The 27,305-nt window shown below is 36.1% G+C and overlaps 1 protein-coding gene across 5 annotated transcripts in view; it reads right to left on the reverse strand.

The window, feature by feature from the left end:
* DYNC2H1 (dynein cytoplasmic 2 heavy chain 1) overlaps nucleotides 1-27,305 on the reverse strand; it is a 369,486-nt gene that overhangs the window by 154,407 nt on the left and 187,774 nt on the right. For 4 of the 5 annotated variants that reach the window (XM_073808267.1, XM_073808266.1, XM_073808265.1 and 1 more), the window contains 5 exons: nucleotides 14,119-14,184; nucleotides 11,884-11,934; nucleotides 11,010-11,087; nucleotides 8,870-9,001; nucleotides 7,811-7,883 (listed from right to left, as the gene is read on the reverse strand). In XM_073808267.1, coding sequence (XP_073664368.1) covers nucleotides 7,811-7,883; nucleotides 8,870-9,001; nucleotides 11,010-11,087; nucleotides 11,884-11,934; nucleotides 14,119-14,184 — 400 coding nt within the window. Of the gene's footprint in view, nucleotides 1-2,034; nucleotides 5,412-7,810; nucleotides 7,884-8,869; nucleotides 9,002-11,009; nucleotides 11,088-11,883; nucleotides 11,935-14,118; nucleotides 14,185-27,305 lie in introns of those variants that run through there. The other variant, XM_073808268.1, reaches the window with a different exon arrangement.

The following is a 27,305-nucleotide window of genomic DNA, read 5'->3' on the forward strand; positions in this document are numbered from 1 at the left end:
ATTAGGTTTTAGCTTAAGGAAATGTTGTATCTGGGTTGATCTTCTATCCAGACCTCCAAAAATTTCTCCATATCAACAATAAGAATGTCTCACTTTCTTATCAGTCATGTGCCACTGGAGTAGCACTTTTAATTTCCTTCAAGAACTTTTCCTTTGCATTTATATCTTGGCTAACAGTTTAGAGCAAGAAGCCTAGCTTTCAGACTATCTCAGCTTTGGACATGCTTTCCTCACTAAGCTTAATGAGAAAGACACATGACTCCTCCTTTACCTTGAGGACATTTTAGTGTTATTAACTGACCTAATTTCAATTTGTTGTGTCTCAGGGAATAGGGAGGCCTGAGGAGAGGGAGAGAGATGGGGGGAACAGCTGGGTGGTAGAGCAGTCAGACACACATAATGTTTATCACTTAAGTTCAATGTTTCATGTAGGCATTATTTGGCACCTCAAAAACAATTACAAGAGTAACATCAAAGATCACTGATCACAGATCACCATAACAAATATAATAATAATGCAGAAGTTGGAAATATGGTGAAAATTACCAAAATGCAACACAGACACAAGTTGAACAAATGCTGTTTGAAAAACGGTGCCAAAAGACTTGCTTGACACTGGACTGCCACAACCTTTAACTTGTAAAAACTACAGTAACTGCAAAGTGCAATAAAACAAGGTATGCATATACTGACTGAAACATATGTTTTATTTGGAAAATACATGCCAATACAGAAATTATCTTTTAAAAGTTAAAATGATTACCATATCATTTCTTAATTTAACAAATAGACACTTTAAACTCCATGAGGAATTTTATCTGTTTTGCTCACCATTTTGTATACAGAACCAAGCATAAATTCAATTATTATTTCTAACGTTAAAATCTATAAAACTCTTAGAGCAAAAGATAAGCAGAACACTCTATGACATAAATCACAGCAAGACCCTTTTTGACCCACCTCCTAGAGAAATGGAAATAAAAACAAAAGTAAACAAATGGGACCTAATGAAACTTCAGAGCTTTTGCACAGCAAAGGAAACCATAAACAAGACCAAAAGACAACCCTCAGAATGGGAGAAAATATTTGCAAATGAAGCAACTGACAAAGGATTAATCTCCAAAATTTATAAGCAGCTCATGCAGCTTAATAACAAAAAAACAAACAACCCAATTGAAAAATGGGCAGAATACCTAATAGACATTTCTCCAAAGAAGATATACAGACTGCCAACAAACACATGAAAGAATGCTCAACATCATTAATCATTAGAGAAATGCAAATCAAAATTACAATGAGATATCATCTCACACCAGTCAGAATGGCCATCATCAAAAAATCTAGAAACAATAAATGCTGGAGAGAGTGTGGAGAAAAGGGAACCCTCTTGCACTGTTGGTGGGAATGTAAACTGATACAGCCATTGTGGAGAACAGTATGGGGGTTCCTTAAAAAACTACCAATACAACTACCATATGACCCAGCAATCCCACTACTGGGCATATACCCTGAGAAAACCATAATTCAAAAAGAGTCATGTACCAAAATGTTCATTGCAGCTCTGTTTACAATAGCCCAGAGATGGAAACAACCTAAGTGTCCATCATTGGATGAATGGATAAAGAAGATGTGGCACATATATACAATGGACTATTACTCAGCCATAAAAAGAAACGAAATCGAGCTATTTGTAATGAGGTGGATAGACCTAGAGTCTGTCATACAGAGTGAAGTAAGTCAGAAAGAGAGAGACAAATACCGTATGCTAACACATATATATGAAATTTAAGAAAAAAAAATGTCATGAAGAACCTAGGGGTAAGACAGGAATAAAGACACAGACCTACTAGAGAACGGACTTGAGGATATGGGGAGGGGGAAGGGTAAGCTGTGACAAAGCGAGAGAGAGGCATGGACATATATACACTATCAAACGTAACGTAGATAGCTAGTGGGAAGCAGTCGCATAGCACAGGGAGATCAGCTCGGTGCTTTGTGACCACCTGGAGGGTGGGATAGGGAGGGTGGGAGGGAGGGAGATACAAGAGGGAAGAGATATGGGGACATATGTATATATATAACTGATTCATTTTGTTGTAAAGCAGAAACTAACACACCATTGTAAAGCAATTATACTCCAATAAAGATGTTAAAAAAAAATCCCACAAAAGATAAATATATATTCATTAATCCAATTTATACAATATTTCAAAGTATTGGAACGTTTTGGATTTAGAGAAAAAACTCATGAGAAACAGTTTACTGTTTAAGATAACACAGGTGACACTCATGTTACTGGGAATTGCATGTTAGCCATTCCACCCACAAAACTCCTGTAAAATCCACACTGCGCTTTAAGTAAACTTAGTCTATATATAATCACTGGTTTTAAAACCCAACTAATTTTGACTCATGACAGCATTTGAACTGTCAGTGTCAATCATTCAAAGCTATTCAATAAAGTTAAAGAGCCAAAAATGTTCATCCCATTGTGAATTATCAAAGCATAAAACTACTTGTAAATCACTGGGATCTTATATTTTGACCTTGACGGTTAAAATACATAAATTCTCTCAAAAGAAAAAAGGAACTAAAAATAAGTCAACAAAATAACTCTAACCTTTATTGTATTTTATTTTACTCAGACAAAATGTTGAGATAATAAAAAAGAACTAATTTGCAGTTTAAAAAGGAAAGAATATTTGTTTTTCTGTTTGTTTTGTTTTGTTTTATTGCGGTACGTGGGCCTCTCACTACTGTGGCCTCTCCAGTTGCGGAGTACAGGCTCCGGACGCGCAGGCTCAGCAGCCATGGCTCACAGGCCCAGCCACTCCGCGGCATGTGGGATCTTCCCGGACCGGGGCATGAACCCATGTCCCCTGCATCGGCAGGCAGACTCTCAACCACCGCACCACCAGGGAAGCCCATAAAAAGGAAAGAATATTGCTCCTATACTTTTTAGGTATCTGAGTAAAGAAAGCAGCAAATACTATCAAACTATTATAGTTAGCAAGTATAGTTGATTCATTCTTCCTCATTCATCTCATCCTCCTTAACAAAGAGACTCATAAGAAAATTACTTTTCCTTTATCAGAGAAAAAAGACAACTCTTAAAATGTAACACAAATATCAATAAAAAGAAGGAAAATCGACAACCACTATCTAATCTAACACACATCAACCAATTAAATGGGAAAATACTCTTTAGAAATGCAATAATACTCAAGCCTGGAAACAAACAAAAAATTCCAACATTTTGTGGTAGAGTAAAATTCTAAAGATACCACTTTCAAGATTCCTACCCCTTGGTTGTTCAATCAAACACTAACCTAGGTACTTCTGTGAAAGGACTTTGTAGATGTAACTAAGGTCGTGGATCTTAAAATAAGATTATCCCATATTATCCAAGTGTGCCAATTTAATCACTTGAGCCTTGGAAAGCAGAAAAACTTCTCCAGCTTAAAGTCAAAGAGATGCAGCCTGAAGAGGGAACAGGAGAGATGAGGCAGAGGGGGCGGTCAGAGATGTGAAGCATAAGAAGAAATCAATCTGCCATCGGTGGCTATAAAGAAGGAGGAAGGGGGCCACAAATACAATCAAAGAATGCAAAGGCTTCTAAAAACTGAGACAGACTTCTAAGAACTCAAAATGACAAAAAGAACCTCAATTGTCCAACTGCATGGTGCAAATTCAGCTGAGTGAGTTTGGAAATGGATTCTTCCCAGAACCTCCTAATAAGAGTCCAAATGACCAACACCTGTATTTATTTAGCCTTGGGCAACTTGGATCAGAGAAACCAGGAGGGCCTACCAGACTTCTGACCTATAGAACTATGAGATAATAAATGGGTATTGTTCTAAGCTGCTAATTTGCGGCAATTTGTTACAGCAGCAATAGAAAATGAATACACATTTCCTTATGTCCTTCCTTTTCTCTTAGACACAGATGTCACAGGACAGATTGAGCTATGGAAGCAAAGATCATGGGATGGGATGTTAGCATGGATAAGAGAAGTAGAGGAATGTAAAACGAGGAAAGGCTCAAAAAGACTTTTTGATGAAGAACCTTTGAGAAGTTACTGGTTCTTGGAGCTATTGCACCATCTTCTGTGAACATGAGTACCTCAATACACACAGCATAATATTGTGCTCAGAATAATTATTAAATCAGAATTACAGAAGTCAGAATATCTTCATCTGGTAACTGCTATTTTGAAAAAGTAATGCAGTAGACTGTGTTAGTACACAAGGCTTGGTTTGTAGGATTATATTAAAGCAGCATGCCTGAAAGTTTTGAGGCATGTTCTGCTAACTTAAATCTTCAAACCAAAACTACTTTCATAAATGCATCTTTATAAGTTACTATTTTAAAGTTTATAGATTATAAAAAGGATTGCTAAAACTTAATAGAAGTCTTTCCATATGAATAATGTTTGAGAAATTACATTTGAAATCAAATCTCTAAAATTTGATTAAAAAGATAAGTGCTTGTCATTTTCCAGCAATATGAACTTTTAAAACTTATTCATACAGTAAAACCTCCAATTTTATATAAAAACTGTATTAATAAACCACTTGACCAAATACAAAGTCATCAGGCCATATACCAGTATATATGGCTTTTGCTTAGAAATAGGTAGAGTATAATTTTAGAAGTATATTAAACTTTCAAAGCATTTGAATATGTGCATATCATGAGGTTTTCACTTATGCCATTAAACCTTAAATGTCATTTAACCTAGAGATGAAATAATACAATACAGAAGTATTTCAGAGAGTAGGCAGAGGGTCAAACTACAAATTCAATAAGAAAGGTCATGTGCAATGTGGCACAAAGAGCATATTTTTAAAGACTACATGGGTGAGAAAAGAATAGCCTCCTAAGAACTTCTCTGAAATTGCCTCATTTTACTTAAACTTGCATTAGAGTTATAGGAACAGACAAAAAATATATATAAATGAGCAAGAAATATATCAGTTAGTGTTAAGAAATGGGTAAAGAATTAAAGCAGGTAGATGTGTTGGTACTGATTAAATGGCCCGGAAAGGCCTTTCTGAAAATGCAACGTTAACATCTGAATGATACAGAGGAGCCAACAATTAATAAAAAAGAAAAAACAAACAAAAACAGAGAACAAACAGTGCAAAAGCCCTAAGGTTGTTTTCCCCACGAAGGCACAGTGGCAGGCAAGAAGGAAGCAAGATGAGGTTAGAGAAGAAGGTTGGGGCCAGACTGTGTGGGGCTTTGTAAGCTTATACAGTTGACCCGTAGATAATGCAGGGGGGTTATGGACACTGACCGTCCACAGGCAAAAATCTGAACATAGCTTAGAGTTGACCTTCTGTATCCGTAGTTCCTCTGTATCCACAGTTCCTCCATACCCGGAGTCCCACATATTCAGATTCAACCACCTGTGGATCATGTAGTACTGTAGTATTTACTGTTAGAAAAAAATCTGCATAAAAGTGGACCTGCACAGTTCAAAACCATGCTGTTCAAGCATCAATCATATATAAATCTGGAATTCATTCTAAGTGTTTTTTGAAAAGATTTTGGAAATGTTAAGCAAAAAAGAGAGATGATTTGGTTTCAGTTTTTAAAAGCTCACACAGCCTTCTGGAGAGAATGGACTGAAGAGGAAGCGCAAACTGAGGCAGGGAGACCGATGAGGAAAGCGGTCTCTGATTTAACACACACTTACAGTGCCCATGCGCCAGAAGCTGTTTAAGGCACTGGGGCACAACCATGAACAAAACAAAGCTTGTGCCCTCATGTGGCTAATATTCTAGTTGGGGAAAAGGAAATTAATAAACAGGTAAATAACAATATGTCAGATGGTGATAATAGTTAAAATAAACAAGGCAAAGGAGGATATGGAGAGCTGAGGAAAGAGTACATTATTATATAGACAGTGCTCAGAGACAGTATTAACTTAAAAGATGACAATTGAGAAGAGAAGCAAGGGTGATAACTGGGGGTGGAAATCTGCTGGAAGAAGGAACAGCAAGTGCAAAGGCCTTGAGACTGCAGAAACAAACTTGCAGCACTAGAAAAACAGGAAAAAGGCTACTGTGGTTGTTAAAGATTGAGCAAGGGTGACAGTGGTAGGAGATGAGATCTGAGGGGAAGAAGAGGACCTGAAGAGGTAAGACCCTGTAAGACAATGGAGGGACTCTGAGAAAGATGAGGTGCCATCAGAGAGTTAGAACGGAGAAGTGATATGATCTAACTTACATTTCAAGAGACGCTCTAGCTGCTATGCTGAGAATAAACTGGAAGTGGGAAAGAAAGAAAGCCTGATATAATGGTGGCTTGAAAAAAGTGGTAGATGGTAGTGGAAGTATGAGAAGTAATTAGATTCTCCACATTATGGAGATAGAGCCAAAGCTATGGCAGTAAATGAGGTGAGAGATGATGGTGGTTTGCATTAGGTTGGTAATAATGACACCAAGTAAATGAATTCAGAGTAAGTTTTAGAGTTGGAGCCAAAAGGACTAGCTGGTAGATTGGGTATATGAAGTAACGAAAAGAGAGAAAGGATCACTTCTGGGTTTTTTGTTTTGAGCAACTGAGTGGATCCTAATACAGACAAATCAAAAGTTCTGTATTGGTCATCTGACATTCATAAGAAAACATCAAATGAGCATCTGTATATATGATCCTAGAATTCCACAGCGAGGTTGGGGTTAGAAATAAGAGATATAAAAGTCAGTAATTTACAAATGATATTTAAAGTCAGGAACTGAATGAGGTCATGAAAGAATGTATAATAATAAAAGAAGGGAACCCAGGGCAAGACTGCAGTGGAAGGAAGAATATTCCAACATTTAGAAGGAAGAAAGAATACTCCAACATACAGAGAAGCAACCAATAAAGGAAAGAGAAAAGGAAAATCCTAAAAGGATTGAGAAATGAAAGAGGAAACATAATAATCAAGAGAAGAAAGTGGAAAGTGTTTAAAGAAGGAACAAATGGACAACTTTGTTGAGAGATCAAGTAAGATAAAAGCACAGAAGTCACTATTGGAAATAGATATATGGAAGAAGACCTCATTAACCTTAACAAGAGCAATCTCGTGGAACTTTAGGGAGGAAGTACAAATAGAATGAGTTGAAGGTAGAATAAGAGTTGAGGAAATGGATTACTGTGGTCTTTGACTATGGACACACTTTCAGGATGTTTTGTTGTAGAAGAAAATAAAGAAATGGGATGAAAGAAAGGGGATAGAGGGTCATGGGCAGCATTTTTAAGACAGGTGATACTAAAATATGTTTGTATACTAACAGAAAGGATCCAGTAAAGAAGGTGAAATTGATGATTCAGGAAAAAGGGATAATGGCAGGAATGAAAAAGGAAAGAGCAAATGGCTGGCCTTTAATTGGAGCAAGGACATTCATTCAGAGTAACAGAAGGGAAAGCAGAATGAGTATGAGTACCATTGTAGGTAGCTGGTAGAACTGTTAGTGGGAAATAAATATTTTCTGTCTTATTGCTTCTATTTTCTCAAAAAATGGTAGTAAAAGGTTACTTCAAGGGACTTCCCTGGCGGTCCAGTGGTTAAGACTCCGTGCTTCCAGTGCAGGGGGTGCGGGTTTGATCCCTGGTAGGGGAACTAAGATCCCACATGCCCCGTGGAGTGGCCAAAATAAAAACAAAAAACCAAAAAAAACAGGTAGAGATTGTAAGATAAGTACGATAAAGGGGAAAAAATGTATAATCTTTCTAAACTAAGGTCAGCATAGAATAAAATGTAAATTAAAAACACATACTTCAGGTCACTGGTCTAGTTCTAGAAAAGAAGTGTACTTACCCAGAGTTTTACATGCAAATAGAGTCATGGCACTTTGCAATCTGTCTGGTCTGAGAGCCTGTACCACAAGAACCTTAAAATAAAGTACAGTGTTTTTAAATAATAAAGTTCCTATAACAGCTGTAACTAAACAATAGTTAATGTTAAATCAAACAAATGTTTACCACAATATTTACTATGCCTAAAACTGTCACAATAGGTATATAAAAAGACACGTCTTTAATAGCCAAAATATTACTAAAATTCATCAGATCTACCATCAAAAGTAAACATCAGCATGTAAGGGTCATAGCGTTAGCTATGTCTTCAGGAACTAATAAAGGGCCCAATGGCCGGTGAAAATAAGGGTATGTAGGTAAAGCATTCTTGGTGACAGCAGTGCAGAAGCATAAAACTCTTAACCAAAATTTTCAAACTACCAATTTTATGCTGAATCATATCTATCTGTTCCTAGATGTTTAAGTTTTCAAATGAAGTTTTTCTCAGTTTTTTTTTTTTTTTTCATTGTTTTTAAACACACTTGGTGAAACAGAATTCAACAAGGGGCAGAAGCACAGCCAGCAGCCTAGTTAAGAAATATAAATGGAAGGGTCATTTCCTGGAGTGTCAACTCCTGTGTCCCCTCCAACCTAAGACTTTGGTCTAGCCAAAAGACTGAGTGGAACCCACCAGTAGGTTTCATCATTATATTTCAAAACAAAATGGAAAAACAAGTTCCCTGTTCCTCACCATAAGGTCTTTTCCTTAGAGAGAACCCTGGGAAAAGAGTGAAGAACCTGTACAATCTATACTTAAACTTATTTCGGTAAGACGTGTTCTCTATTGAGAAATCCCCCTTAGGTCAGAGGCAGAGGAAGTAAGAAAAGCTACGGTGGGAGACACTCTACCCAGAAACGTTGCCAATGATTTCACTGTCTGGACAAGGTGGCAAAAGCAGAAAGCCTTTTCCCACATATGCCCATTAAGGTTATGTGACACCCTAAAGGCAAAGCTTTTATTTAAATGGCTTCTGAGTGACAACAGAAACATTAAATACATTTACGCGTTTAGACAATTTACCTGCTGAAATAAGGAAACTTTCTTTGCAAGAATAGATGGAAACTCTTGCTCACACATTGAATTATGATAATAAGTATGCCACAAAGCTACATCTTCAAAACAGAGGGTCTGATAAAGACTGGGGAGAACAATCTAAAAAATAAAAATAAACATATATACTGAGCTACAAGCAAATATAAATACACATACATACATCCATACTAAATACACACACACACTAAAAAAAGTAAGTGGAAACCAATTATTGATATTTACCATTTGTTTTCTAATTCGTGTTGGCTTATTTAATCACTTCTAGATCAGAAACAGTATGGCAGACTTATCTAATCCAGAATTAAATAAAAGCAAATATTTCCAAAGTAGTACTAAATCAATACTGCAAATTAACAAATCTTTTCTCTATGTAAAAACATTTGTACCTATCTCCACCTTGTGGAGAAAAGAATACTTTCATTAAAACCATGTGCAAATTTTAACCATTGCCAGAATGGAGTTCCATGTTAGAGTGCAAAAATATGCCCAGTTTCAAATTTTGACTCTATACTTTCTCAGTGACCATAAATAAGTGACTATATCACTCTGGGCCTTAGTTTTTTTATCTGTTAAATGAGGACAATAACAGTAGCTCCCTCACAATGTTGAAAATATCTAATGAGATGATCCACTTTCAAATTCTGCATACCTTGAACATAGTAAGTCATCAATAACTGCTGGCTACTCCTACCGTTTTAACCATGTGCTACTGTACCATTAGAATAGTTGTGAAGAAAAGCAGGGAAAGGAAAGGAAGAATGGAAACATATGTTACAGATTTTGAGAGAAGTATATTTGTCTTTCATTCCCCACAAAAACAACACTTTAGCCTGAGTAAAGAACACAGACAGAACTGTTGGGAGTTAGGCTTTTTCTTCCCCATGCCCCCATCCTCACTGCCCAAGTCATACCAGGGGAAGAAACTGTGGGGAGGGGAAAGAAGGAAGGAGAGAAAGAGAGGAAAAAGACACTATATTTGGAAAACCTACATATCAAAGGCATGTAGGAATGTGGTGTCAGAATGCCTTAATTAAAATCATAGTTCCAAAACTTCCCAGCTATTTGATATTGGATAAATTATTTAACCTGTCTACACCTCAGTTTGCTCTTCTCAAAAACAGGCATAATTATGACTTCTTCAATAGGTCATTGTGATAATAAAATAAGTAATGCATCTGAAGTATTTAACATGATGCTTGGCACATAACAGTTCCTCAAAAATATGTATGAAATTGAAAAGAAAATAGGTTCATGCATTTTGCAACTCGCTGCACTGATTCTTATTTCTCATCTGTAAAAAGAAAGTTAATAATACCTCCCTCTTAAGGTTTGTGTGATAATTGAATAAGATAATTCATTTGAAAATGTTTTATAAACTAAAATGATAATAAAACACTAATGTATATTATAAACTTTCTCTGAATAGGAAAGCCCCCCTTTCCTAAATGTTTTGCATTTCTTTACTTAACAAGAAATTAGTATGTGAAAAAAAGCATCATTATAATTTTTTTTTTTTTTTTTTTTCCGGTATGTGGGCCTCTCACTGTTGTGGCCTCTCCTGTTGCGGAGCACAGGCTCCAGACACACAGGCTCAGCGGCCATGGCTCATGGACCCAGCCGCTCCACGGCATGTGGGATCTTCCCGGACCGGGGCACGAACCCGTGTCCCCTGCATCGGCAGGCAGACTCTCAACCACTGCGCCACCAGGGAAGCCCCATCATTATAATTTTTAGGTTAACACAGTTAAGATTCTTTTCCAAGTGTAACCTCTCAGTAGATCAATTGTTCAAACAATTTTAACTGTATCATGTTGATTATTATTAAGTTTGCCATTAGGAGTTCATGAAATAGTTCAGAGGTCCTGCCCAATAATCCAGAAATCTCTTCAAATTCTCACTATTTTTCATAATTATTGATTTTTTGCATTCTATTAAAATTGTTTAAAGGACTAATCAGAATAATTCTTGGATATTCTTTTACCCAGGGATTTTACATCATTTTCACAAAAATATCAACACTGAGTATGAATAAGTAGCACATAAAAATATAAACAGAAATAACTCAAATACTAAAAAAAATAAATCTCTCATAGTAGAAGAGGAATACCTTTAATGTTGCCACTGCCCAGCTTCTTTCCTGATCAATCCAAGACGGAAGTTGATCACGTATTCTTTGTTGAGAGTCCTTTTTAATAAGAGCAATTATTTTCTTTAGTATATCTGGTAAAACTCAGACTTCAAAAAAATTAAAAATTGACCAGCTAATTTTATGAACACTATTTTGAAAAAAACTCATTCTATGTATTCTTTAATTTTTATCTATTTTACAAGTCAATATGGTAAAATTCTACATAACGTCAGGTACTGGTAAACATTTAGACAAATGTTGCATTCATTTTCATAGGGCTTAATCTTTTGTAAAACTTCAGAAAAACTCAAATGTAATAAGAAACTTCCATAGAATTATATTATTTTTAATTATATTTTGCATGTCAGATATAATCTAGGTTTCGCATTACAGTTTGGATAGGTTGCTTTGAAGAATAATATTATCCATTACATGTTTAAATAGAAAATTACTAGAGAAAAAGCTAAATTTGAATAAAGTTGTCAAAAGTTAAATGAAGTAATTTTTAACTTTACTTATGTAAGAAAATTTTCCTAGTTATGTTACGAGGTTTGATCTTCTTCAAATTACAAAAGTGTTCTTGGAACCAAATATATATACACTGAAAAAAAGAAACCATATTAATTTCTTATATTTAATTAATATTCTCAGAATAATACATGTCCTCAAGGACAAAAAAACACATATAGGTCCATTTTCTATTAGGGCAATAGAGGCAAAGATATAGTCCTCTAATTAAAATATAATTTCAACAGTAATTTAAAACTTCTCTCAAGCAAATTATATTTCATGAAATCAAAGCCAGAGTTATTTTCACTAAGAGTGAAATAATAATTTTGTTATTCTAACTTACAGCTTTCCGCAACATGTCTCCAACAACCACGCCTGTAAATGTATCCCATTCCTATTAAATAAAAATATGAGAAACACAAAAAATATTCTAATCATTTAACAAATCTTTTTAAATTTCCCCATAAGACAGCTTACAATTTAGCTTTCTAAAAACATGGAAAAAAATAAAACTCCTTTCATACCTTCCCACTCTACGACATTAACATAAGAATGAGTTCATGTACCATACCAACATAAAACATTAAAACAAAATCTACTAGAATAATTTTAAGACAAAAATAGAACTACAGGGCTTCCCTGGTGGCGCAGTGGTTGAGAGTCCGCCTGCTGATGCAGGGGACACGGGTTCATTCCCCAGTCCAGGAAGATTCCACATGCCGTGGAGCGGCTGGGCCCGTGAGCCGTGGCCACTGAGCCTGCGCGTCCGGAGCCTGTGCTCCGCAATGTGAGAGGCCACAACAGTGAGAGGCCCGCGTACCGAAAAAAAAAAAAAAAAAAAAAAAAAAATAGAACTACATTATACATGTGAGTCTCAACATCTAAAAATTTAAATGTCTTATTCAATTAGCATTTGTCACTACCTTTTATTTTTCCTATTATATACTACTCCTCACTAATAGATAAGCAGTAAGGTGCATACAAAGTTTAAAAATTGTGTATATTGGGAAAAATAGGGAAAAAAAATAGAACTACATTATACATGTGAGTCTCAACATCTAAAAATTTAAATGTCTTATTCAATTAGCATTTGTCACTACCTTTAATTTTTCCTATTATATACTACTCCTCACTAATAGATAAGCAGTAAGATGCATACAAAGTTTAAAAATTGTGTATATTGGGAAAAATAGAGAAAAGTACTACCATTAACTTATCTTTTCCAACATATTGGGAGAAGACTGCCATTACTCCTTTTTTTTAAAAAAACCCATGGAATCAAAATTGATCAAGTGTTACAGAATCTAGAGCTCTTAGAAAATCTATGTCTTCACTCTGGGTTACCCATTCAGATAATTATGGGCACTACCATATTATTTGTTACACATTGGCCAGCAAATAAAGCCAGGACATATTAAAATTTGAGAGCCATATGGAAAAATTACCAAAGCAACATACTTCCTGCCTCCACCCACTCTGACCACTCATTCTTCCTACTGAAGTTATACAGTCACAAATAAATAAAATACAAATTATCAGTACTACTTTATGCGAGTCAAATAAAACTGTTCTCCTTCCCAATGATAATTTATTTATACTCCAGGAGGGAAAACTAGGGAAAATTAAGTCTTATACAGCAGAACATACTGAGCATGGTGAAAAACATACAGGAGGAGGGAAAGGCATCAAAGTAAATAGTGTAAATAAAAAGAGTCAAGTTAAATTTGGAAGAAACTATACAAGTCAGCCAGAGCATGTGGAGTTAGAGAAAAAGAGAAAACAGTCACATGGAATGGTATGCCTTCTTTTAACTATTCAAATGAGGGGAACCCAGAGCATAGTTACAATCTGACCATAGAGAGTTAAAGGTTACTAGGTCAAAGTGCACTGTCCATATATACTATTTGCTGCCACCCTGGCTACTGAATGCTCACTTTAATGATAATGGCATAATAATGAGAAAAATCACTTACAAATATTTTTTTTAATATTAGAAGCAGGTCAGAGATGGATTACTTAGTTCTATCTTGAAGGAAATTCTTTTCAAGTTTGAGAGGGGGTTACATGGTAGACCAGAAATGAAGTCACAGACAAAAAAAGATAAATTATACATTAAAATATTAACATAAACCTACAGGCTCAAAGAAGGCTTCTGAGAACTGCCCACCCTCTTGCTTCATCTGCTGACTCTGAGCAAGTCAGTGGAGGTAATAAATAATGTAGTGGCATACCCATATTGTTTAACTTTTTTATATTCATCAGTTCCACTGCTTAGACGAGGGAAATAAGAAGGCTGACTCTTCTGGTGCCCTGGAAAAGTGGACTTGTGTTCAGAAAAATCTAGGTAGCATGGTAAGTTAGAGTTCTTTCCCTGCCTTACCATTGCTTCAGAATACTGGGCTCACCCAAACGAGAGTAGAACTGTAAATCAGCATCTTACACTAAACTTCTAACTAAGTAAAAAATAGATTGACATGTAATTTCTAGCCTTAAGTAACTTCTAATCTAACCATAAGTCCGCCCATTACCAGATTTCTATGCAACTTTTTAAATAATTTTCTCCTTTCCTTCCACTTACATTTTCTTGAAAAAGTTCAGGATGCATGCCTCGAACGAAATGCAAAGCGAACATCAACTGATCAGCCTGAAAAGAATAACAGATGTTATCTTGCTTTTTCTAAATTTGTGTTTTTGGAAAAGCATAGTCCTTAAATTTTGGTTCACAAAATCTGTATTCTGTCATCTAATAATCTACTTTTATCATCTACATATGACAACTCTTCTAAGCTGGGGATGAGAGTACAGAGAGAGTGCTAACACTTTTAGAGATAGTGCTAAGGATTAATCAGTATGTACATCTCATTAAAAAAAAACAGATTTAACTAGCTGAAATATGATTGTGAGGTTTAGATTAGTCATTACTAACCAGATCAACCTTTTGGATTAGTAATCTTCGATTTGTCAGTATGTTATATTCTCCTGAATACTCTGTATGCCCCTAAATCAAGAAACTTCACTTCTAGAAATTTATGCAGGGGATCAAAAATGTACTCCTAGAGAAGAAATAAGCATATTCATTGCAAGGTTTTTAAAATGTTTATTTATTTATTTGGCTGTGCCAGGTCTTAGTCACAGCACATGGGATCTTCACTGTGGCACGTGGGATCTTCAGCGTAGCATGCGAGATCTTCGTTGCATCATGCGGGGTCTTTGGTTGTGGCATGAGGACTCTTAGTTGCGGCATGTGAACTCTTAGTTGCGGCATGCATGTAGGATCTAGTTCCCTGCCCAGGGATCAAACCCAGGCCCCCTACATTGGGAGCATGGAGCCTTAACCACTGGACCAGCAGGGAAGTCCCGCAAGGCTTTTTATAATGGAGGGAAAACTGAAATAAATGTTCAAAAGTCTATCATGAATAACAGTCAAATCAAAGTGTATAGCATAGCTCATATTGTTTATTTAAACAAATATGTTTATATAAACAGATATGGATATATATCTGCAAAAGAAATTAGAAATAGATATCAAAATTTTTATCAGTGATTTATTTTTGAGATTACAGGTTATTTTTATTTCATTAGTTTTTCTTAGGTGTATTTTGCAAACTTTCTAAAATAAGCTTATATCATTTCCGTAAAAAAAAAAAAAACAGCAACCAGTTTACTAACAAAACCATCTGCTCAAGCACCATCTTTTCTACCAAGTTCTAATTCAAACTTTATTTAGCTTTTCCCATATTGTAAATAATACTTTATTCATATAATATTATATCTGTGCATGCTTATAAACCTACAGATAAATATAAGGATATTACAATACAATATATGCAAAAGATATGCTCAACAAAAAAAGATCCTCCTGTAAATACTACCAGCAAGTGATCTCTTTGCCTGCAAGAAAACCACCCCTCTGTTGGAAAAATCCAGTGTCTTGAATAATACAATACAAAATAATAATTTATTTTATAAAAGTATATATTGGGGGCTTCCCTGGTGGCGCAGTAGTTGAGAGTCCGCCTGCCGATGCAGGGGACACGGCTTCGTGCCCCCGTCCGGGAAGATCCCACATGCCGTGGAGCGGCTGGGCCTGTGAGCCATGGCCGCTGAGCCTGCGCGAACAGAGCGTGTGCTCCGCAACGGGAGAGGCCACAACAGTGAGAGGGGCCCACGTACCACCAAAAAAAAAAAAAAAAAAAATATGTATTAAGTGAATAACTAAAAAACAAACATATGTTCACAACTACAACATAGTCAATGACTGAAAATAAAGCATAAAAACTGGCAGCAGATGGCCATCACTCAGGTATGAGAAAAACAGTTACAACCAACTACAGTGTATATAAAATAGCTACCATGTGGCTTAAAATATATAAAAAGCAAGGCATATCATTGGGAGAGATGTGTAATATTCTTTGGAATTAGAAGGTTAGAATTCAGGTTTGGCTGGAGACTTTGTTGGTGGTCCAATGGTTAAGAATCTGTCTTGCAATGCACTGGACACCGGTTCAGTCCCTGGTCAGGGAACTAAGATCCCACATGCCGCGAGGCAACTAAGCCCGCGTGCCACAACTACTGAGCCCACATACTCTGGAGCCCGTGCATCACAACTAGAGAGAAGCCTGTGCACTGCACTGAAGAGCCCACTCTCCACAATGAAAGATCCTGCATGCCACAATTAAGACCCAACGCATCCAAAAAATAAATAAGTAAATATAAAAAAAGAGAATATTAAAAAAAGGAATTCAGGTTTGGGATTGAACAGTAGCTAGCTCTATAAGGCAGTAAGTTGCTTATTTTACACACTAACAAATATTGTAAATGATTATAATAGCATCCCTCAGCTAAGGTAAAGAAATAATGATTAAGATAAACAAGACAATAAATGTATTACTTTGAAGGCTTTATCACTTAATAATACAGTTAATTCTTTTTTACACACATATAATGCACACTTTTAATACATTTTATACATTTATTTAGCCATTTCTTTCTTTGCACTAAGGAAGAGTAATGTAGTCTCTAGTGTTAGTGGAGAGAAGAGAAGGCTCTACAACTCTCTGAGCCCCAGATTATCCACTGGAGTCAATGAACTATTTTATTGATTATTACTGAGCCAAGCTCTAAAATGTTGGCAAAAAATAGGCACATACTATGTAGTCAATAAATGGGTAATGGTGGTCATCCTTTTCTTTGTTTTCTAGTCACAGAAGACATCCTGACCTTAGGGATAAGCCTATAATCAAGTTGGCCCAATCTCAATATATCGTGCCACAGATAATGGTACAAGGGATGCCATATGACCTAAGCCAGGCAAACCAGGATCATCTTCTATGATTTTCCAACTGGGAGATGGCAGAAGAAAGCTGTTTATGGTAGCTGTCCGGTTGCCTAGCTGTACCAATGAATTCCTTTAGCCATAAGAATTTAACAATGATTTTATAATGAGGAACAATGATAATTCAAGAATAAACATAAAATTATAGTTTACTGAGAGACAGAGGACACATTCCCAATTACCCTGAGGTAAAATCAAGAATGAACTAATTAAGCTTAAGGATTATCTGAATATTTGTTTCAAAAAAAACTTGTCAATAACCAGAGTTTAGAAAACATTTTGGACCTATAATATCCTTGATCTTCCGAGCTTATGAGTTGGAAAATTTGGGTGTTTTAAGTTCAATTTATTTCAGTATGCTTGGGTTCTGTTACAAAATAATTTAATATCAAGAGAACATAATAAACAAAATTTCAGCTGATTATCTACATAATTAACTAGCTGAATGAAGAAAAACAGTAAGAGACAGTAGACCACTGGATGGTGTATGTCAGCCACATATTCCATACCATGCCATCACACATACATCATACTCTAGTAAAAATTCAAAAAGAGTGAGACTATTAGAGAAGGATTAATACAATATGAGAGAATCTTAAAGTCAACTTTATACCTGATAAGAAGTTCACATTTCCAAACGTAATGGTTTGTTTTAACCACATTCTATTACCAAGACGTATTTGGCATCATGCAAAATGGGTTTGAATTCTAGCTCCAACACCCACTACATCTGAGTAACCTAGAGAAAGGTTAAAGCTCTAAATCTCGGCTTCTTCCTTTATATAATAGAATTGTTGTGGGAATTAATTAACAATGTGTTAAAGCACTTAGTGCCTAGAACACTGTAAGTCTTAAAAGGTGACAGATAGTAACTATCTGCTTTACAGTAAAAAGATATAGTACGTAATATTGGAAAGGAAATTTATTTCAAAAATATTCCATAAATCCCACAAATCTCAGAGACTAAGAAGCAGTAGAAACTATAATTCATTCATTTTTTCTACCCTATAATATTCATTGCTTTCAAATATGTTTAATGAAAAGTCTAAGTAGATGTTACCATATGAAGAAAAATCTTGTTTTAATCTCAAAGAAGTTGATATAGGATAGAACTTAGGCACTCACACTTGTGCTTGAAGCTAAATCATACATTTTAAAAAAGAATTCCATGCACATTTACCTATACTTCCAGAAACTCTAAAGGGTTAGATACAATACTAAAAGTTTCAAAGTTATCAAAGCAGAAGAAAATTATCTAAATTACCAAGATTCATTTTAATAACCACAGTTTATAAAATTTCTAAACACCCAACCAGAGAACTTCCATGTTTTTATTATAAGAAAACACATTTTGATAGGAAAAATACCATAATTCAAATTAAATGAGATGTAAGATAAATACAATCATGAGATGCTATAATTATTTTATTTGTAAAACATAATATTCATCTGAATTTTAATCAATCAACTAGCAAATTCATTTGAAGAAAGAGGCAAGGTGAGCTGCATAGGCATAAAGCTTAGAAGGACTTTGCATGAAAAACTTCTATTTATACATAACCAGACATTCTTCCTATACCATTTCAAATCTTTTAGACAATACTTCCATAAGGGGAAACAATAAGAATCATATGGTCTCACAACATTTTCTTTAACCCGTTTCTGTACTCGCCCAATATAGTTGGAAATTATTTAATACGCTAACAAATTCCATTATTTTGTATCTATTTGAAACAATAAACTGTGATGAAGAAATGATATGTAAAGGTACTAACTTGTACATAGGTTTACTATAATCATCATAAGTTTGGGGAAACCAAATGTGCTACTTATCCTATCATTGTCTAAGGTACTTACGTTACTGAAATAAACACTTTTGAACTCATGAATAAAAAGAATGATATAGCTAATAATCTAAACTGAAAGTACTAGACAATTTTCCCCATTTGGTTTAGTTCATTAAAAGTCTAAATTTTCTGATATAAAACAAGTCAATCATTTTTCTGTTCCAGGTCAAGATGCTTTCAGTTCAATGTGATGTGAATACTAATACTTCTCTCTCTATTTCAAGAGTCTATTGTTGTCATACTGCTCTCACTAACACAACAGCAAAACCAGCATTAGAGAAGCTCTGGCAGTCAGTTTAACGTAACGCTGACTGCTAAAAACCGAAAACCTTTCACTAAAATATAAAATTGGTTCCATCCTAAGTAAGGTTAGAGTGCTAAATCTTGAGAAATGCACCTCAGTTTTACAATTAATGTGCTTTCTGAATTTTTATTCACCACTGAAACTCTATGGAATGCTGAATTCAAGATGAATAGATTTAATATCACTCCTATAGAAATACAAATTTTACAAAACAGATATTCCATTATCAATTAAAAACATGTCTTAAGAGACCTTCAAGATGGCAGAGGAGTAAGATGTGGAAATCACCTTCCTCCACACAAATACATCAGAAATAAAACTATATGTGGAACAACTCCTACAGAACACCTACTGAATGCTGGCAGAAGACCTCAGACTTCCCAAAAGTCAAAAAACTCCCCATGTACCTGCGTAAGGCAAAAGAAAAAAAAAAAAAAAACAGAGACAAAAACAATAGGGACAGGACCTGCACCTCTGGGAAGGAGCTGTGAAGGAGGAAAAGTTTCCACACACTACAAAGCCCCTTCACTGGCAGAGACGGGGGGGGGGGGGGTGCTGGTGGGGAAGCTTTGGAGCCATGCAGCAATAAGGGTGCAGAGGGCAAAGCGGAAAGATTCCCGCACAGGGGATCGGTGCCGACCAGAACTCACCAGGCTGAGAGGTTTGTCTGCTCACCCGCTGGGACGGGTCGGGGCTGGGAGCTGAGGCTCGGGCTTCGGAGGTCAGATCCCAGGGAGAGGACTGGGGTTGGCTGCGTGAACACAGCCTGAATGGGGCTAGTGCACTACAGCTAGCCAGGAGGGTGTCCAAGAAAAAGTATGGACCTGCCTAAGAGGCAAGAGACCATTGTTTCGGGGTGCGTGAAGAGAAGGGATTCAGAGCACCGCCTAAACAAGCTCCAGAGATGTGCAAAAGCCACAGCTATCAGCGTGGACACCACAGACAGGCATGAAATGCAAACGCTGCTGCTGCACCCACCAAGAAACCTGTGTGCAAGCACAGGTCACTATCCACACCTCCCCTCCCCAGAGCCTGTGCAGCCCACCACTGCCAGGGTCACGTGATGCAGGGACAACATCCCCAGGAGAACAAACGGCGGGCCTCAGGCTGTTGCAACGTCATGCTTTATATTTGTTTAGTATTTAGAGTTTATTATCATTGGTAGATTTGTTTATTGATTTGGTTGCTCTATTCCTTTTTATATATATATATATATATATATATATATTTTTTTTTTTTTTTTCCTTTTCCTCTTTTTGTGAGTGTATATGTACATGCTTCTTTGTGTGACTTTTGCCTGTATAGCTTTGCTTTTACCATTTGTCCTAGGGTTCTGTCTGTCCATTTTTTTTTTATTTTTTAGCATAGCTTTTAGCACTTGTTCTGATTGGTAGAATTGTTTTTGGTTTGGTTGCTCTTTTCTTTCTTTCTTTCTTTCTTTTTTTCCTTTTTTCTCTCTTTTTTTTTTTTTACAACTTTTTAACTTTTTTAATAATTATATTTTATTCTAATAACTTTATGCTATTTTATTATTTTATATTTTCTTTCTTTCTTTCTTTTTTTCTCCCTTTTCTTCTGAGCCATGTGACTGACAGGGTATTGGTGCTCCAGCCGGGTGTCAGGCCTGTGCCTCTGAGGTGGGAGAGCCGAGTTCAAGACACTGGTCTACCAGAGACCTCCTGGCTCCAAGTAATATCAAACGGCAAAAGCTCTCCCAGAGATCACCATCTCAACGACCAGCAACCTACAGTGCTTGACACCTACACCAAACAACTAGCAAGACAGGAATACAACCCCACCCATTAGCAGAAAGCTGCCTAAAATCATAAAAAGGTCACAGACATGCCAAAACACACCACCAGATGCGGTTTTGCCCAGCAGAAAGACAAGATCCAGTCTCATCCACCGAACACAGGCACTAGTCTCCTCCACCAGGAAGCCTACACAACCCACTGAACCAACCTTAGCCACTGGAGGAAGACACCAAAACAACAGGAACTACGAACCTGCAGCCTGCGAAAAGGAGACCCCAAACACAGTAAGTTAAGCAAAATGCGAAGACAGAGAAACACATAGCAGGTGAAAGAGCAAGGTAAAATCCCACTAGACCAAACAGATGAAGAAGAAATAGGCCTGAAAAAGAATTCAGAGTAATGATAGTAAAGATGATCCAGAATCTTGGAAATAGAATGAAGAAAATACAAGAAACATTTAACAAGGACCTAGAAGAACTAGAGATGAAACAAGCAACGATGAACAACACAATAAATGAAATTAAAAATTCTCTAGAATAGATCAATAGCAGAATTACTGAGGCAGAAGAACGGATAAGTGACCTGGAAGATAAAATAGTGGAAATAACTACCATAGAGCAGAATAAAGAATAAAGAAAAAAGAATGAAAAGAATTGAGGACAGTCTTAGAGACCTACAGGACAATATTAATTGCACCCGCATTTGAATTACTGGGGTCGCAAAGAAGAAAAAGAGAAAAAGAAAGGGACTGAGAAAATATTTGAAGTGATTATAGTTGAAAATTTCCCTAATATGGGATAGGAAAAGGTCAAGTTCAGGAAGCACAGAGAGTCCCATACAGGAAAAATACAAGGAGAAACACACCAAGACACATATTAATCAAACTATCAAAAATTAAACACAAAGAAAAAATATTAAAAGCAGCAAGGGAAAACCAAGAAATAACATACAAGGGAATCTCCATAAGGTTAACAGCTGATCCTTCAGCAAAAACTCTGCAAGTCAGAAGGGAGTAGCAAGACATTTTTAAAGCAATGAAAGGGAAGAACTTACAAACGAGACTACTCTACACAGCAAGGATCTCATTCAGATTCGATGGAGAAAGTAAAACCTCTACAGACAAGCGAAAGCTAAGAGAACACAGCATCACCAAAACAGCTTTAAAACAAATGCTAAAGGAAATTCTCTAGGCAGGGAATACAAGAGAAGAAAAAGAACTACAATGGCACACCCAAAACAATTAAGAAAATGGTAACAGGAACATACATATCAATAATTACCTTAAATGTAAAAGGATTAAATGCTCCAACCAAAAGACACAGACTGGCTGAATGGAAACAAAAACAAGACCCGCATATGTGCTGTCTACAAGAGACCCACTTCAGACCTATGGACACAAACATACTGAAAGTGAGGGGATGAAAAAAGATATTCCATGCAAATGCAAATCAAAAGAAAGCTGGAGTAGCAATTCTCATATCAGATAAAATAGACTTTAAAATAATGACTATTACAAGAGACAAAGAAGGACACTACATAATTATCAAGGGATCAATCTAAGAAAAAGATATAACAACTGTAAATATTTATGCATCCAACATAGGAGCACCTCAATACATGAGGCAAATGGTAACAGCTATAAAAGGGAAAATCCCCAGAGGAGGGGACTTTAACACACTGCTATCGCCAATGGACAGATCATCCAAAATGAAATTAAATAAGGAAACAAAAGCTTTAAATAATACACTAAACAAGATGGACTTAATTGGTATTTATAGGACATTCCATCTAAAACACAGAATACACTTTCTTCTCAAGTGCTCATGGAACATTCTCCAAGATAGATGATATCTTGGGTCACAAATCAAGCCTTGATAAATTTAAGAAAATTGAAATAGTATCAAGTATCTTTTCTGACCACAACGCTGTGAGACTAGATATCAATTACAGAAAAAATCTGTAAAAAATACAAACACATGGAGGCTAAACAATACACTACTTAATAACCAAGAGATCACTAAAGAAATCAAAGAGGAAATTTAAAAAATACCTAGAAACAAATGACAATGAAAGCACAACCACCCAAAACCTGTGGGATGAAGCAAAAGCAGTTCTAAGAGGGAAGATTATAGCAATACAATCCTACCTCAAGAAACAAGAAACATCTCAAATAAACAACATAACCTTACATCTAAAGCAATTAGAGAAAGAAGAAAAAAAAAAACTCCACAGAAGTAAAGAAATCATAAAGATCAGATCAGAAATAATAATAAACAGAAACAAAGGAAACAATAGCAAAGATCAATAACACTAAAAGCATGCTCTTTGAGAAGATAAACAAAATTGATAAACCATTAGACAGACTCATCAAGAAAAAAGAGGGTAGACTCAAATCAACAGAATTAGACATGAAAAAGGAGAAGTAACAACTGGCACGGCAGAAACACAGAGGATCATGACAGATTACTACAAGCAACTATATGCCAATATAATGGAAAACCTGGAAGAAATGGACAAATTCTTAGAAAAGCACAACCTTCCAAGACTGAACCAGGAAGAAACAGAAAATATAAACAGACCATTCACAAGCACTGAAATTGAGACTGTGAAAAAGAATCTTCCAGCAAACAAAAGCCCAGGACCAGATGGCTTCACAGGCGAATTCTATCAAACATTTAGAGAAGAGCTAACACCTATCCTTCTCAAACTCCTCCAAAATATAGCAGATGGAGGAACACTCCCAAACTCATTCTACAAGGCCACCATCACCCTGACACCAAAACTAGACCAAGATGTCACAAAGAAAGAAAACTACAGGCCAATATCACTAATGAACATAGATGCAAAAATCCTCAACAAAATATTAGCAAACAGAATCCAACAGCACATTAAATGGATCATACACCATGATCAAGTGGGGTTTATCCCAGAAATGAAAGGAGTCTTCAATATACACAAATCAATGTGATAAACCATACTAACAAACTGAAGGAGAAAAAACGATATGATCATCTCAATAGATGCAGAGTAAGCTTTCAACAAAATTCAACAGCCATTTACGATAAAAACTCTCTAGAAAGTAGGCAGAGTGGGAACTTACCTCAACATAATAAAGGCCATATATGACAAACCCACAGCCAACATCATTCTCAATGGTGAAAAACTGAAACCATTACCACTAAGATCAGGAACAAGACAAGGTTGTCGACTCTCAGCACTATTATTCAACACAGTTTTGGAAGTTTTAGCCACAGCGATCAGAGAAGAAAAAGAAATAAAATGAATCCAATTTGGAAAAAAGAAGAAGTAAAACTGTCAATGTTTGCAGATGACATGATACTATATAGAGAATTCTAAAGATGCTACGAGAAAACTACTAGAGCTAATCAACAAATTTAGCAAAGTAGCAGGATACAAAGTTAATGCACAGATATCTCTTGTATTCCTATACACTAATGATGAAAAATCTGAAACTGAAATCAAGAAAACACTCCCATTTGCCACTGCAACAGAAAAAATAAAATACCTAGGAATAAACCTACCTAAGGAGACAAAAGACCTGTATGCAGAAAATTATAAGACACTGATGAAAGAAATTAAAGATGATACAAACAGATGGAGAGATATAACATGTTCTTGGATTGGAAGAATCAATATTGTGAAAATGACTCTACTACCCAAAGCAATCTATAGATTCAATGCAATCCCTATCAAACTACCAATGGCATTATTCACAGAACTAGAACAAAAGGTTTCACAATTTGTATGGAAACACGAAAGACCCCGAATAGCCGAAGCAATCTTGAGAAAGAAAAACCAAGCTGGAGGAATCAGGCTCCCTGTCTTTAGACTATACTACAAAGCTACAGCAATCAAGACAGTATGGTACTGGCACAAAAACAGAAATATAGATCAATGGAACAGGATAGAAAGCCCAGAGATAAACCCACGCACATATAGTCACCGTATCTTTGATAAAGGAGGTAAGAATATACAATGGAGAAAAGACAGCCTCTTCAATACATGGTGCTGGGAAAACTGGACAGCTACATGTAAAAGAATGAAACTAGAACACTCCCTAACACCATACACAAAAATAAACTCAAAATGGATTAGAGATCTAAATATAAGGCCAGACACTATAAAACTCTTAGAGGAAACCTTAGGCAGAACACTGTATGAAATAAATCACAGCAAGATCCTTTATGACCCACCTCCTAGAGAAATGGAAATAAAAACAAAAATAAACAAATCGGACCTAATGAACCTGAAAAGCTTTTGTAACAGCAAAGGAAACCATAAACAAGATGAAAAGACAACCCTCAGAATGGGAGAAAATATTTGCAAATGAAGCAACTGACAAAGGATTAACCCCCAAAATTTACAAGCAGCTCATGCAGCTTAATATAAAAACAAAAAAAAAAAACAATCCAAAAATGGTCAGAAGACCTAAATAGACATTTCTCCAAAGAAGATATACAGACTGCCAACAAACACATGAAAGAATGCTCAACATCATTAATCATTAGAGAAATGCAAATCAAAACTACAATGAGATATCATCTCACACCAGTCAGAATGGCCATCATCAAAAAATCTAGAAGCAATAAATGCTGGAGAGGGTGTGGAGAAAAGGAACACTCTTGCACTGCTGGTGGGAATGTGAACTGGTACAGGCACTATGGAGAACAGTATGGAGGTTCCTTAAAAAACTACAAATAGAACTACCATATGACCCAGCAATCCTACTACTGGGCATATACCCTGAGAAAAACATAATTCAATAAGAGTCATGTACCAAAATGTTCATTGCAGCTCTATTTACAATAGCCTGGAGATGGAAACAACCTAAGCGTCCATCATCGGATGACTGGATAAAGAAGATGTGGCACGTATATACAATGGACTATTACTCAGCCATAAAAAGAAACGAAATTGAGCTATTTCTAATGAGGTGGATGGACCTAGAGTCTGTCATACAGAGTGAAGTAAGTCAGAAAGAGAAAGAGAAATACCGTATGCTAACACATATATATGGAATTTAAGAAAAAAAAAATGTCATGAAGAACCTAGGGGTAAGACAGGAATAAAGACACAGACCTACTAGAGAATGGACTTGAGGAAATGGGAAGGGGGAAAGGTAAGCTGTGACAAAGCGAGAGAGTGGCATGGACATATATACGCTATCAAACGTAAAATAGACAGCTAGTGGGAAGCAGCCACATAGCACAGGGAGATCAGCTCGGTGCTTTGTGGCCACCTAGAGGGGTGGGATAGGGAGGGTGAGAGGGAGGGAGACGCAAGAGGGAGGAGATATGGGAACATATGTATAACTGATTCACTTTGTTATAAAGCAGAAACTAACACACCATTCTAAAGCAATTATACTCCAATAAAGATGTAAAAAAAAAAAAACACACATTATCTCTGTTAGTTAAGGCAAGTAGTGTTAGCTCCTGTAACAAATCCTAAATCTTAGTGGCTTTAGACAATAAAACTTTCTCTCTCCCTCAAAAAAAAAAAAAAAAAAAAAAAAAAAAGAGTCATGTACCACAATGTTCGTTGCAGCTCTATTTACAATAGCCAGGAGATGGAAGCAGCCTATGTGTCCATAGACAGATGCATGGATAATGAAGATGTGGCCATATAGACAATGGAATATTACTTAGCCATAAAAAGAAACGAAATTGAGTTACTTGTAGTGAGATGGATGGACCTAGAATCTGTCATATAGAGTGAAGTAAGTCAGAGAAAAACAAATACCATATGCTAACACATATATATGGAATCTAAAAAAAAAAAAAATGTTTCTGAAGAGCCTAGGGGCAGGACAGAAATAAAGATGCAGGCATAGAGAATGGACTTAAGGACACGGGCAAGGGGAAGCGTAAGCTGGGATGAAGTGAGAGAGTGGCATGGACTCTTATATACTACCAGATGTGAAACAGATACGTAGTGGGAAGCAGCCACATAGCACAGGGAGATCAGCTCGGTGCTTTGTGACCACCTGGGGTGGGGGATAGGGAGGGTGAGAGGGAGATGCAAGAGGAGGAGATATGGGGATATATGTATATGTATAGCTGATTCATTTTGTTATAAAACAGAAACTAACACACCATTGTAAAACAATTCTACTCCAATAAAGATGTTAAAAGAAAACAAAAAGTCTTAAGAATTATAAACTATAGCATTTTTTAAAAATAATTTCAACTTTTCACAATAGAAAAGTATTACTCAAGATAGGCAATGAAAAATTCCAGTTGGGTACTAAAATGTTGGGATGGTAAGCCTACAACCCCTCTCCTAGTGCAGGAAAGTGCTGGCTTTAGCCTACCTTAAATATACTTTTAAAAGGTAAAGTGACATAAAAGAAGTAACCCTCTGGGATTATCAGTCACTTTAAACATTTACTTTATTATATTTTTAAACTTTTCTGCGAAAAAGAAGTAATGCTCACTAAACTTCACTGATACTGTACATTAAATCATCTTGGTACTGAAATGCTTACCATATCCTTCTCTAATT

The sequence above is a fragment of the Tursiops truncatus genome, chromosome 8, assembly GCF_011762595.2.
Source record: "Tursiops truncatus isolate mTurTru1 chromosome 8, mTurTru1.mat.Y, whole genome shotgun sequence".
NCBI classification, from domain to species: Eukaryota; Metazoa; Chordata; class Mammalia; order Artiodactyla; family Delphinidae; genus Tursiops; species Tursiops truncatus.